This window comes from Myotis brandtii, unplaced genomic scaffold, assembly GCF_000412655.1.
Source record: "Myotis brandtii unplaced genomic scaffold, ASM41265v1 scaffold2212, whole genome shotgun sequence".
Lineage (NCBI taxonomy): Eukaryota > Metazoa > Chordata > Mammalia > Chiroptera > Vespertilionidae > Myotis > Myotis brandtii.
In genome coordinates, this window is record NW_005358293.1 from 48,876 (window position 1) to 63,973 (window position 15,098).

The 15,098-nt window shown below is 48.4% G+C and overlaps 1 protein-coding gene across 1 annotated transcript in view; it reads left to right on the forward strand.

Annotated features, from left to right (window-relative positions):
• The window catches only part of DHRSX (dehydrogenase/reductase (SDR family) X-linked), a 29,158-nt gene that overhangs the window by 6,312 nt on the left and 7,748 nt on the right, over positions 1-15,098 (forward strand). The window contains exons 3-4 of the mRNA XM_014539624.1: positions 21-89; positions 13,718-13,819. Coding sequence (XP_014395110.1) covers positions 21-89; positions 13,718-13,819 — 171 coding nt within the window. The remainder of the gene's footprint in view (positions 1-20; positions 90-13,717; positions 13,820-15,098) is intronic.

Here is a 15,098-nt window from a genome sequence, read left to right on the forward strand (position 1 = left end):
TCTTTCTCTTCTCCCGTCAGCCGGGAACGACGCCGCGAAAGGCCACCAGGTCGCGAGGAGGATCAGAGAGGAGACGGGGAACCAGGAAGGTAGGGCCGGTGGGCGTGGCCTGTAGGGGGCGCTGTGTCTCCGTCGCGCGCTATTCTATGGGGGATATTTTTTTTTTTTTCGCACGAAATTTTTAAAAACTCTAAATGAATGAAAAACGACACACACAAGATAAGATCGTTTTAAGAATAATTCACCCGCCCTCGCTTGCACACCTACCCAGGAAGGGATCGAAGGTTTTTTTTTGGGCACATCTGTGGCTGTTTAAATAGTTTTAAGTGGCCCAAGGGCGTCAAACTCAAAGGCGAACACGGGCCAGATAAACCAGGTTGACGCGTAAAAAACGAAAGCTTCTATTTTCACGGAAACGTAGTTTTATTCCGATAGAGACCGGCTGAAGGCAAATGCTAAGATAAATGAGTCGTCGTGAACATAAAATAATAGGACATTTTAATAAAAATTAATATATTTTTCTTGAACGTGAACTAACCAGACGCCGAATAACAGCATCAATGAATAGGCGTCAGGCAGATAAACCTGTTTTTCTCCTTCTCCGAAAGCGAGATATTTCCTGTTGCGCACACCATGCAAATCAGTCCGAGATGAAGGGCGCGGCCATCGGCTGCTAGAACATTCGCTGTCGGTATCAGTGGGGAGAGATGGTGCGCCTGCGCGTAAGGGGCGTGAGGGAAGTGAATGCAACACGATGAGAGGCCTTCAATTTAAAAAAATTAATCAATAAAATTGATTAAAATTGATCAATTAAAATCAATTTTATTGATTTTAGAGGAGACAACCTATATATGGCATATATAGGTTGGAGAACGTTCTAGAAGGCGGTTGGAGAATGTTCTAGAAGGCGGTTGGAGAATGTTCTAGAAGGCGGTTGGAGAATGTTCTAGAAGGCGGTTGGAGAATGTTCTAGAAGGCGGTTGGAGAATGTTCTAGAAGGCGGTTGGAGAATGTTCTAGAAGGCGGTTGGAGAATGTTCTAGAAGGCGGTTGGAGAATGTTCTAGAAGGCGGTTGGAGAATGTTCTAGAAGGCGGTTGGAGAATGTTCTAGAAGGCGGTTGGAGAATGTTCTAGAAGGCGGTTGGAGAATGTTCTAGAAGGCGGTTGGAGAATGTTCTAGAAGGCGGTTGGAGAATGTTCTAGAAGGCGGTTGGAGAATGTTCTAGAAGGCGGTTGGAGAATGTTCTAGAAGGCGGTTGGAGAATGTTCTAGAAGGCGGTTGGAGAATGTTCTAGAAGGCGGTTGGAGAATGTTCTAGAAGGCGGTTGGAGAATGTTCTAGAAGGCGGTTGGAGAATGTTCTAGAAGGCGGTTGGAGAATGTTCTAGAAGGCGGTTGGAGAATGTTCTAGAAGGCGGTTGGAGAATGTTCTAGAAGGCGGTTGGAGAATGTTCTAGAAGGCGATTGGAGAATGTTCTAGAAGGTGGTTGGAGAATGTTCTAATTTAATTGATAAATTAAAATCAATTTTATTGATTTTAGAGGAGACGACCTATATATGGCATATATAGGTTGGAGAATGTTCTAGGAGGCGGTTGGAGAACGTTCTAGAAGGCGGTTGAAGACTGTTCTAGAAGGCGGTTGAAGACTCTTCTAGAAGGCGGTTGGAGAATGTTCTAGAAGGCGGTTGAAGAATGTTCTAGAAGGCAGTTGAAGAATGTTCTAGAAGGTGTTGTTTAAATGACTTGGGGGCTTCCGTTGTGTCTGTTGAGGTTCAGGTTTGGCTGCAGGAAGCGATGGATGAAATTTGGGGACTTGTCTTTGGCGGCTTTTGCTTTCTGGGGACGGGGACGGGCTGATATTTTTTTTTCTTAGTTCTTGCCAGGGTGCTTTATTCTCTTACATTTGGAGCCAATGGTCTTGCTAATTTATCAAAGAATCAGAAAGTAAAATACAAAGCAAAACCCACAAAAAAAAATTCAAAGGCTGCCTGGCTGGTGTGGCTCAGTGGTTGAGCATCGACCTATCAACCAGGAGGTCAGGGTTCGATTCCCGGTCAAGGGCACAGGCCCGGGTTGCGGGCTCGGTCCCCAGTAGGGGGCGTGCAGGAGGCGGCCGGCCCAAGATTCTCTCTCCTCATAGATGCTTCTCTCTCTCCCCTTTCTCTCTATTTAAAAAACAATGCACGTTAATTTTTATTTCGTTATAGTTGCTACACAATTTTTCTGTGAGTCTCAGGCGTACAATGGAGCCATTTGACATTCACATACGTTACGATCAATTTAAAACAAAACAAAACAAAAAAAAAACAGCCCTGGCCGGTGTGGCTCAGTGGGTAGAGCGTCGGCCTGCGGACTGAAGGGTCCCGAGTTCAATTCCCGCCAAGGGCACCTGCCCGGGTTGCGGGCTCGATCGCCAGTAGGGGGCGCCCAGGAGGCGGCCGGTCCATGATTCTCTCTCATCATGGATGTTTCTCTCTCTCTCTCTCTCTCTCTCTCTCTCTCTCCCTTCCTGTCTGACCTTCCCTGACTCTCCTTCTGCTGGTTCCCCAATGGGGTGCCCAAGCCCAGGGAGGGTCTGAAGTGGCCGCATTGAGACCAGAAATAGGTCACCAGCATCTTCTCCAAAATCTCCGACTCAGCCTTTCCCGGGGGCCAGGGTTGACTCAGCACAAACCCTCGCTCTGCAAAGTGGAGCAGAGGGTGGAGAAATCGGACAGAAAGATCATCCAGGCCCGGCCGGTGTGGCTCAGTGGTTGGGCGTCGACCCAGGAACCAGGAGGTCACGGGTTCGAGTCCCGGTCAAGGGCACCTGCCCGGGTTGCGGGCTCCATCCCCAACCAGTAGGGGGCGGCGGGAGGCAGGCGATGCATGATTCTCTCTCCTCATGGATGTTTCTCTCTCTATTCCTCTCTGAAATCAATAAAAAATATTATTTTTAAAAAAAAGAGAAATAGTTCAGAATGCAGGGAGAGAACCTTGGGGTATCTTGATTCACCCCAATATATATATATTTTTAATATATTTTATTGATTTTTTTTTACAGAGAGGAAGGGAGAGGGATAGAGAGTTAGAAACATCGATGAGAGAGAAGCATCGATCAGCTGCCTCCTGCACGCCCCCCACTGGGGATGCGCCCGCAACCCCAGGTACATGCCTTGACCGGAATCGAACCCGGGACCCTTCCGTCTGCAGGCCGAGGCTCTATCCACTGAGCCACACCGGCCAGGGCTGGTTTTCATTTTAATAGAATAAGAAAACTTCAGCGATCATGATGCACAGGCCGTGGTACTATGGAGACGCTGGGAAGTGACTGCTCGCTGTGTTGGGGGGACAGTGTCACCGAAAATCCGCCAACATCTAAAAAAAATATCCCATGAAAACATGGTTCTGTTTGCCCAGCGACGTGTCTCTTTGAGGTTGGATTTTCTTCAGAAAAAACAACAGATGGTGGCAGATTGAATGCAGACGTCAAACAAGAATCTTCTCATTTCTTTTTGCTTTTTCTTTAAAATATATTTTTTTATTGATTTCAGAGAGGAAGCGAGAGGGAGAGAAACATCCGTGATGAGAGAGAATCAAGGATCGGCCGCCTCCCGCACGCCCCCCACTGGGGACCGAGCCCACGACCCGGGCAGGTGCCCTTGACCGGGAATCGAACCCAGGACCTCCTGGTGAAACGTAGTTTTATTCCGATAGAGACCGGCTGAAGGCAAATGCTAAGATAAATGAGTCGTCGTGAACATAAAATAATAGGACATTTTAATAAAAATTAATATGCGGGCTCCATCGAATTTTAGAGAGAGTGGAAGGGAAGGGGAGAGAGAGAGAGAGAGAGAGATTGATGTAAGAGACACACATGGGTTGGTTGCTTTCCCCACACACCCACCTGGGGCAGGGAATCGAACCTGCAACCCAGGTACATGGCCTTGAGCAGTCATCGAACCCACAACCCTCCAATATGCGGCCGACGCTGTAACCACTGAGCCATCCTGGCCAGGGCATAAGAAAACACACACATATATATATATTTTTATTTCAGCACCAAAATTCAGGGACAGAAATGGCACCGCTTTACGGTTTTGCAAATGCGTGTTTTCAGAAAAGACGGCAGGATTCCTGTCGACGCCTTCATCCCATCTGTTGCCATCTGTTGTTTCTGTTACAGAAAATCCACACTCGCTGACACGTCGCGGGAAAACGGGCTGCTACTTTCTTTTAAATATCGATACCAGTAACAGGGTAATATGCTGATTAGACCGGACGTCTTCCGGGTGTCCTTCCAGGCAAAGCCACGGTGGCGGGGGCCGAGGCAGAGGCGGTTAGGGGTGATCAGGCCGGCAGGGGAGGGCAGTTAGGTGCGATCAGGCCAGCAGGGGAGAGCAGTTAGGGGCGATCAGGCCAGCAGGGGAGAGCAGTTAGGGGCGATCAGGCCAGCAGGGGAGAGCAGTTAGGGGCGATCAGGCCAGCAGGGGAGAGCAGTTAGGGGCGATCAGGCCAGCAGGGGAGAGCAGTTAGGGGCGATCAGGCCAGCAGGGGAGAGCAGTTAGGGGCGATCAGGCCAGCAGGGGAGAGCAGTTAGGGGCGATCAGGCCAGCAGGGGAGAGCAGTTAGGGGCGATCAGGCCAGCAGGGGAGAGCAGTTAGGGGCGATCAGGCCAGCAGGGGAGGGCAGTTAGGGGCGATCAGGCCGGCAGGAGGGAGCAGTTAGGGGCGATCAGGCCGGCAGGGGAGAGCAGTTAGGAGCCAGCGGTCCCCGATTGGGAGAGGGATGTCCGACTGCCAGCAGTTGGACATCCCCCCAGGGGTCCCAGAATTCAGATGGTGCAGGCCGGGCTGAGGGACGCCCCCCCACCCTCATGCATGAATTTTGTGCACCGGGCCTCTAGCATTTTTATTGATTTCAGACAAAGAAAGGGAGAGAGAGAAACAGAGAAAGAGAAACATCCATGATGAGAGAGAATCATGCATCGGCCGCCTCCTGCACGCCCCCTAGTGCATGACCGTTGAGGTAGCTCTTCCTCCTCGGCCTGCAGACTTGAAGGGTCCCAGGTTCGAGTCCCGACCTCTTTGCCCTTCATCTTCTCTGCCCTCCATCAGAACCCATCTGTCCAATTTGGGTTGTATTTTTTTTTTCCACGGATGTTCGGTCTCTCTCTGTGAGAGACCCAAGATGGCTCATCTGACCTGCCCTTCGTTGTGGCTGAGGGATCTTTCTGAGGCTAAAGACACTGACTCACAGTCACATGCAGGGCGAAGGCATTGCTATTTGGCCATCGGCCTGCAGTTTCCAACTGCGTCTCTCTTTTTAAAACTGTTCTTATGGCCCTGGCCGGTGTGGCTCAGTGGATAGAGCGTCGGCCTGCGGACTGAAGGGTCCTGGGTTCGATTCCCGGTCAAGGGCACACGCCCGGGTTGCGGGCTCGATCCCCAGGAGGGGGCGTGCGGGAGGCAGACGTTCGATGATTCTCTCTCATCATGGATGTTTCTGTCTCTCTCTCTCCCTCTCCCTTCCTGTCTCTGAAATCAATAAAAATATATTTTAAAAATAATGTTTTTATGGATTTCAGACAGGAAAGTAGAAGGGGATAGAGAGAGAGAGAGAGAGAAGCATGAATGATGAGAGAGAATCATCGAACGGCTGCCTCCTGCACACTCCCTACGGGGGATCGAGCTCGAAACCCAGGCATGTGCCCTTGACCGGAATTGAACCTGGGACCCACAGGCTGATGCTCTATCCACTGAGCCAAACCAGCTAGGGCCATGTCACGTTTATTGATTTGTAAATATTGTACCAGTCTTGCATCCCTGGAATAAATTCCACTTGATCAATGTGTATGATCTTTCTAATATATTGCTGGATGCGATTTGCTAGAATTTTGTTGAAGATTTTAGCATCTATGTTCATCAGGGATTTGCCCTGTAATTCTCTTTCTTTGTAGTGTCTTTATCTGGTTTGGAAATTAGGATAATGCTAGCCTCATAAAAAGAGTTTGGAAGTGTTCCTTTCTCTTGGGTTTCCTGAAATAGTTTGAGAAGTATAGGTGTTAACATGTTCTTCTTTGAATAGCAGGAGGCAACCCATTCATGTGTGTCTCTCTCACATCGATGTTTCTCTCTGTCTCTCCCTCTCTCTTCCCCTCTCTCTAAAAATCAAGGGAAAAAATATCCTCGGGGGAGGATGAAAAAAAAATAAATGAAAAGAAAGAAAAATTAAAACAGAAAAACAGCCCTGCAGATTGAGATCTGATTTTTGCAAAGATCTGGGGGTTTGCAAAGGATTGGGGGTTTGCAAAAACTATATATATATATATTTTTTACTGATTTCAAAGAGGAAGGGAGAGAGAGAAACATCAATGATGAGAGAGAATCATGGATCGGCCGCCTCCTGCACGCCCCCTACTGGGGATGGAGCCCGCAACCCGGGCGTGTGCCCTTGACCGGGAATCGAACCCGGGACCTCCTGGTCCATGGGGTGACGCTCATGGGTTGAGCCCCACAGCCGGGCGAATCCATGTCTTTTTGAGCTGAGATTAGAGGGAGCGTCGTCATGAGAGCATGTATCATGGAACGGCCGCTTTTCCCGGGGAAAGAAAATTAAGCCCTAATTGAAGTGAGAATGAGATGCTCTGAATTCACAGGCCATTCTCTCCGTAATTAATTTCTGGAAGGAAGGAAATCTAAATGCCTTGCCCCCGGGTGAATAGCTCCATCATTATTATTTTTTTTTCTTTAGATTTTTTTGCATTTTCTGGCTGTTCTGTTTAAAAGGCTTGTCATTAAATTCATTAAAGTACTTATTCAGCATCACATTGGTAATTATCGAATCAGAGGAGGCCTGGTGCATGAATTTGTGCACTGGTGGGGTCCCTCGGCCTGGCCTGCGGGGATCGGGCCGAAACCGGCTCTCCGACATCCCCCGAGGGGTCCCGGATGGCGAGAGGGCGGTTCCCGGGTGATGACCCCAGAATCGGGCTCCCTTCCCTCTGGTTCTGGGTGCGACACCCGAGAAACGCAGTTGCCAAGTCACCGTAGCTCTTGCGTTGAGCGTCTGCCCCTGGTGGTCAGTGCACGTCATAGCTACCGGTCGGAGCGTCTGCCCCCTGGTGGTCAGTGCACGTCATAGCTACCGGTCGGAGCGTCTGCCCCCTGGTGGTCAGTGCACGTCATAGCTACTTGTCATAGAGTCGAATGGTCAGATGGTCACTTAGGCTTTTATATACATAGATGCTCCGTTCTGTGTAGGAGCCAGACAGACAGGGCCAAGAAGACATGATAGCCCGGCTGGCATGACTCAGAGGCTGAGCACTGACCTATGAACCAGGAGTTCAGGGTTCGATTCCCAGTCAAGGGCACCTGCCCGGGTTGTGGGCTCCATCCCCAGTAGGGGGCGTGCAGGAGGCAGCCGGTCCATGGTTCTCTCTCATCGTGGATGTTTCTTTCTCTCTCCCTCTCCCTTCCTCTCTGAAATCAATAAAAATATATATTTAAACTAGAGGCCTGGTGCAGGAATTCATGCACAGGTGGGGTCCAGCCTGCTCACCCCGATTAGGGCCGATCTAGCGGGCATCTGGGGGGCGGCCTGCTATGATTGGCCAGCTGGCCCCGCCCCCGGTCAGGGTGCAAAAGGCCTGGTCAAACTCCCGGTGGAATTCCTGGCCGAGGAGACGATTTGCGTATGAGCCTGTTATTATATACGATTTTTAAAAAAATATTTTTACTGATTTCAAACAGGAAGGGAGAAGGAGAGGGAGAGAGAAACATCCATGATGAGAGAGAATCATGGACCGGCTGCCTCCTGCACGCCCCCTACTGGGGATCGAGCCCACAACCCGGGCATGTGCCCTTGACCGGGAATCGAACCTGGGACCCTTCAGTCCGCAGGCAGACGCTCTATCCACTGAGCCACACAAGCTAGGGCTTTATTTAATTTTTTTTAAATGTCAGATTCTCACCCCAGAGAGATCCAACTTGTATGAGCTCCCACCAGGCCCCCTGAAATCGGTCAGTACGTCGTACGGGAGGTGATTTCTCACCAAACCAGGTGGACCCTGTTGTGTAGAATCTCTGGCCGACGGGACGGGGCCCCCCTGTGGTGACAGGGGAGTGTCCAGAACCTTCGGGGCCCAGTCCGGCCGGCCAGTGGGAGCCCCGTGGACAGCCTCCTGGGAGTCTTATGTGAACCCTTAGCTTCTAGCTCCTGAGTCATGTTCTCTGACTCACTCCTCGTGATGTCCTTGGGGAGAGCAGCTACCGGACCATGTCCTTAGTTCCGAGAGCCAGTTGTAAAGGGTGTCCCAAAATTCACGCAAGAAGTCATTTTGATATAAAACACAGGTTTTTCATTAAAAATTGTGAATTTTTTATTGATTCATAAAGGACACAGTCTAGGGTTATGTATGGAACAGCACATCGGGTACATAGCCTCCACGGCTTTGCTGGGACATATGCAATCTTTTGTTGAAATTTAACAGCCTTTGAACATGGGATATGTATATAATGTATACATATAAAGGGTGTCCCAAAATTCACGCAAGAAGTCATTTTGATAGAAAACACAGGTTTGTCATAAAAAATTGTGAATTTTTTATTGATCCATAAAAGAGACAGTCTAGGGTTATGTGTGGAACAGCACATCGGGTCAATGGCCTCCCCGGCTTTGCTGGCACAGACGCAAAGCTGTGGTCTTCATGGGTCTTCCTTGTCCCTGAACCTGGGCCGTCATTGGTACTTGGTGATGCTTATCAGATCGAAGGGATTGACATCCAAGGGCAACAGATATTAGAATCTGATTCAATCAACCAAGTAAAATTAGGCTTTTATTTTGTTGTTGTTGTTGTTGTTAATGCTCACGCCAAATTCAAACCTTGCGTGAATTTTGGGACAAACTATATTTCTCTGTGGAAGACCAATGGTTGTCGGACAGATTCCTATCAGCGTTTGGGGCTGGGGGATCCGGGAAGGGGTGTGTTTGAAGTTCCCTGTTGGGTGGATGAAGAATAGGGTACAGCCCGGCCGGCGTGGCTCAGTGGTTGAGCCACGGCCCAGGAACCAGGAGGTCAGGGTTTGATTCCCGGTCAAGGGCACATGCCCGGGTTGCGGGCTCCATCCCCAGTAGGGGGCGTGCAGGAGGCAGCCGATCCATGATTCTCTCTCATCATTCATGTTTCTCTCTCTCTCTCTCTCCCTCTCCCTGCCTGTCTCTCTAAAATCAATTAAAAAAACTATACTTATTACAAAAAAATAAATAAATAAAGGCCCGGCAGTGTGGCTCAGTGGTTGAGCGTCGACCTAGAAACCAGGAGGTCACAGGTTCGATTCCCGGTCAAGGGCACATGCCCGGGTTGCAGGCTCCATCCCCAGTAGGGGGCGTGCAGGAGGCAGCCGATCCATGATTCTCTCTCATCATTCATGTTTCTCTCTCTCTCTCTCTCCCTCTCCCTGCCTGTCTCTCTAAAATCAATTAAAAAAACTATACTTATTACTTTTATTGATTTCTTACAGAGAGGAAGGGAGAGGGATAGAGAGTTAGAAACATTGATGATGAGAGAGAAACATCCATCAGCTGCCTCCTGCACGCCCCCTACTGGGTATGTGTCTGCAACCCAGGTACACGCCCTTGAACAGAATCGAACCCGGGATCCTTGAGTCCGAAGGCCGATGCTCTATCCATTGAGCCACACCGGTTAGGGCTGTATATATTTTTTAAAAATTAATTCAGCTACACAAAGAGAAGACACACACACACACACACACACACACACACACACACACAGACACACAGACACCAGGCTCTTGAGACAAAATGCATACAGAAGAGGAAGAGAATGAATTTCCTGATTTCTCCTCTCTCTCTCTCTCTCTCTCTCTCTCTCAGCGACACCACCTGGGTTTCTTTGCTCAAAGGCAATTCATCTCCGTGGCCCCGTAAACGGGATCCCAGATGTAGACCATCAGGGGCAGGTGTTATGCGTCACCATCATATGCTCCTCGTCGAGAAAACCCACAGGGATGAGCAGAGGGTGACTCAGCAAGGCGCCTCCTGCAAATTAAACCTCTCCGAGCGACAGGGCGATTTCGTTCCAGACAGAACAGGACGGGGACACAGCCCTGAGCCAGGAGGCCTCCCAGGACAAGGAAGGATGGAGAATAATATTAACAGGTGCTTGTTTCAGTGAGTCAGAGGCAACTTGTGTCCCTTGGGGAATGTCCCCCACACACAAGAGCCCAAATCATGACACAGAGTCTGCAAACTCATTAGTCACCAAAGCCAAATATCAACAGGACGACGATGGAAATCCCTTTGGAGATTTCGAAAGATATTGGGATGTCACTCAATTGATTGGGGTCCTTATATGGAAAGATATTGGGATGTCACTCAATTGATTGGGGTCCTTATATGGAAAGATATTGGGATGTCACTCAATTGATTGGGGTCCTTATATGGAAAGATATTGGGATGACACTCAATTGATTGGGGTCCTTATATGGAAAGATATTGGGATGACACTCAATTGATTGGGGTCCTTATATGGAAAGATATTGGGATGACACTCAATTGATTGGGGTCCTTATATGGAAAGATATTGGGATGACACTCAATTGATTGGGGTCCTTATATGGAAAGATATTGGGATGTCACTCAATTGATTGGGGTCCTTATATGGAAAGATATTGGGATGACACTCAATTGATTGGGGTCCTTATATGGAAAGATATTGGGATGACACTCAATTGATTGGGGTCCTTATATGGAAAGATATTGGGATGACACTCAATTGATTGGGGTCCTTATATGGAAAGATATTGGGATGACACTCAATTGATTGGGGTCCTTATATGGAAAGATATTGGGATGACACTCAATTGATTGGGGTCCTTATATGGAAAGATATTGGGATGACACTCAATTGATTGGGGTCCTTATATGGAAAGATATTGGGATGTCACTCAATTGATTGGGGTCCTTATATGGAAAGATATTGGGATGACACTCAATTGATTGGGGTCCTTATATGGAAAGATATTGGGATGACACTCAATTGATTGGGGTCCTTATATGGAAAGATATTGGGATGACACTCAATTGATTGGGGTCCTTATATGGAAAGATATTGGGATGACACTCAATTGATTGGGGTCCTTATATGGAAAGATATTGGGATGACACTCAATTGATTGGGGTCCTTATATGGAAAGATATTGGGATGACACTCAATTGATTGGGGTCCTTATATGGAAAGATATTGGGATGTCACTCAATTGATTGGGGTCCTTATATGGAAAGATATTGGGATGACACTCAATTGATTGGGGTCCTTATATGGAAAGATATTGGGATGACACTCAATTGATTGGGGTCCTTATATGGAAAGATATTGGGATGACACTCAATTGATTGGGGTCCTTATATGGAAAGATATTGGGATGACACTCAATTGATTGGGGTCCTTATATGGAAAGATATTGGGATGACACTCAATTGATTGGGGTCCTTATATGGAAAGATATTGGGATGACACTCAATTGATTGGGGTCCTTATATGGAAAGATATTGGGATGTCACTCAATTGATTGGGGTCCTTATATGGAAAGATATTGGGATGACACTCAATTGATTGGGGTCCTTATATGGAAAGATATTGGGATGACACTCAATTGATTGGGGTCCTTATATGGAAAGATATTGGGATGACACTCAATTGATTGGGGTCCTTATATGGAAAGATATTGGGATGACACTCAATTGATTGGGGTCCTTATATGGAAAGATATTGGGATGACACTCAATTGATTGGGGTCCTTATATGGAAAGATATTGGGATGACACTCAATTGATTGGGGTCCTTATATGGAAAGATATTGGGATGTCACTCAATTGATTGGGGTCCTTATATGGAAAGATATTGGGATGACACTCAATTGATTGGGGTCCTTATATGGAAAGATATTGGGATGACACTCAATTGATTGGGGTCCTTATATGGAAAGATATTGGGATGACACTCAATTGATTGGGGTCCTTATATGGAAAGATATTGGGATGACACTCAATTGATTGGGGTCCTTATATGGAAAGATATTGGGATGACACTCAATTGATTGGGGTCCTTATATGGAAAGATATTGGGATGACACTCAATTGATTGGGGTCCTTATATGGAAAGATATTGGGATGTCACTCAATTGATTGGGGTCCTTATATGGAAAGATATTGGGATGACACTCAATTGATTGGGGTCCTTATATGGAAAGATATTGGGATGACACTCAATTGATTGGGGTCCTTATATGGAAAGATATTGGGATGACACTCAATTGATTGGGGTCCTTATATGGAAAGATATTGGGATGTCACTCAATTGATTGGGGTCCTTATATGGCAAAGGTATTGGGATGTAACATCATTGATTGGCTCGATCCCCAGTAGGAGGCGTGCAGGAGGCAGCCGGTCCATGATTCTCTCTCATCATGGATGTTTCTCTCTCTCTCCCCTCTCTGTCTCCCTTCCTCTCTGAAATCAATTTTAAAAAAAGTTTTTTTAAGGAGCCCTAGCTGGTGTGGCTCAGTGGATAGAGCGTCGGCCTGCAGACTGAAGGGTCCCGGGTTCGATTCTGGTCCAGGGCACATGCCTGGCTTGCAGGCTTGTCCCTGGCCTGGGCCCTGGTCGGGGTGCGTCCAGGAGGCAACCCATCGATGTGTCTCTCTTACGTGGATGTTTCTCTCTGTCTCTCCCTCTCGCTTCCACTCTCTCTCTAAAAATCAATGGGAAAATATCGCTGGTAATAGAAGAAATTCTGTGATTTGCAGATTCTTAATCTTTGCCGTACGAGGACCCCAGTGAAATGACTGACACCCCCTCTTTGCCCTAGAAGAGATTCCAATCAAGGGACTGACACCCCAACATCTTTGTCATATAAGAGGCCAATCAATTGTGTGACATCCCAATATCTTTGTCATATAAGGAGCCCAATCAATTGAGCGACATCCCAATATCGTTCCCATATAAGGACCCCAATCAATTGAGTGTCATCCCAATATCTTTCCATATAAGGACCCCAATCAATTGAGCGACATCCCAATATCTTTGCCATATAAGGAGCCCAATCAATTGAGTGACATCCCAATATCTTTGCCATATTAGAGACCCAATCAATGGAGTGAAATCTCGTCTTTGCCATATAAGAGACCTAATTGAGGGACTGACACCCCAACATCTTTGTCATATAAGGAGCCCAATCAAGGGACCTCCATCCCTACATCTTTGTCATATAAGGGGCCAATCAATTGAGTGACATCCCAACATCTTTGCCATATAAGGAGCCCAATCAATTGAGTGACATTGTTGTCACTCTAGCCCAGCGGTTCTCAACCTGTGGATCGCGACCCCTTTGGGGGTCGAACGACCCTTTCACGGGGGTCGCCTAAGACCCTCGGAAAACACATCTATAATTACATATTGTTTATGTGATTAATCACGATGCTTTAATTATGTTCAATTTGTCACCATGAAAATCCATCCTGCAGATCAGATATTTCCATGACGATTCATCACAGCAGCCACATGACAGTGATGAAGCAGCAACGAAAATAATGTTATGGTTGGGGGCCCCCACAGCGTGAGGAACTGTATTCAAGGGCCGTGGCCTTAGGGAGGTTGAGAACCACTGCTCTAGCCGCTGGGGATGCTGGGAAGATAACCGGGCATTCTCGTCTTTTAGTGGAGTTCTCGTACTGCGACCTGGCATCCCTGCGATCCATCCGGGAATTCGTCCTCAGGTTCAAGGAGAAGAAATTGCCTCTCCATGTTTTGATCAATAATGGTGAGTTCTGGTGAATCCCAGAGGCTGATTATTTTATTTTATTGACGAGAGGCCCGGTGCATGAATTCGTGCACTGGAGGGGTCCGGCCGGCCAGCCCCAGTCGGGCCAATGGGGCTGGGCTGGTAACGAGGAGGGGCCGCAGGCAATTGGCTGGCCGGCCGAGCCACCTGGTCGAACTCCCGGTCAAACTCCTAGTGGAGGGGACAATTTGCATATTAGCCTTTTATTATATAGGATTTTTAACAATATATTCTTATTGATTTCAGAGCGGAAGGATGAGATAGAGAGACAGAGAGAGAGAGAGAGAAGGATCGATTGCCTCCTGCACGCCCCCTACTGAGGATCAAGCCCACAATCTGGGTATGTGCCCTGACTTGGAATCGAACCCTGAACTTCTGGTTTGTAAGTTGACACTCAACCACTGAGCAACAGCAGCCAGGGGCTAAACATTCCCTTAAAATAATATACAAAAGAATAAACACCCTGGCTGATGTGGCTCAGTGGATAGAGCATCAGCCGTCGGACTGAAGGGTCCCGGGTTCGATTCTGGCCAAGGGCACATGCCCGGGTTGCGGGCTCCATCCCCAGTAGGGGGCGTGCAGGAGGCGGCCGATCCAAAATTCTCTCTCATCATGGATGTTTCTATCTCTCTCCCTCTCCCTTCCTCTCTGAAATCAATAAAAAATCTTAAAAATCTATATATATAAAAGCCTAAGCAACCGTTCAACGTTTGGACCGGTAGCTGTGACGCACACCGACCACAAGGGGGCAGATGCTCAACGCACAGGCATGGAAACAAGGAACAGACTGATGAATCTCAGAGGGAAGAGGCAGGAGGGCTGGCCTGGCCTGCGCGGATCGGGCCGAAACCGGCTCTCCGACATCCCCCGAGGGGTCCCGGATTGTGAGAGGGCACAGGCCAGGCCGAGGGACCCCACCGTTGCACGAATGCGTGCACTGGACCTCCAGTCATCCTATATAATAAAAGGGTAATATGCAAACTGACCCTCACAACAGAACGACTGGGAATGACTGGTCGCTATGACACACAGTGGCCACCAGGGGGCAGACGCTCAATGCAGGAGCTGCCCCCTGGTGGTCAGTGTGCTCCCACAGGGGGAGCTCTGCTCAGTCACAAGCCAGGCTGACGGCTGCCAGCACAGCGGTGGTGGTGGGAGCCTCTCCCGCCTCCTCAGCGGCGCTAAGGATGTCCGACTGCAGCTTAGGCCTGCTCCCCGCTGGCAAGTGGACATCCCCCGAGGGCTCCTGGGCTGCCAG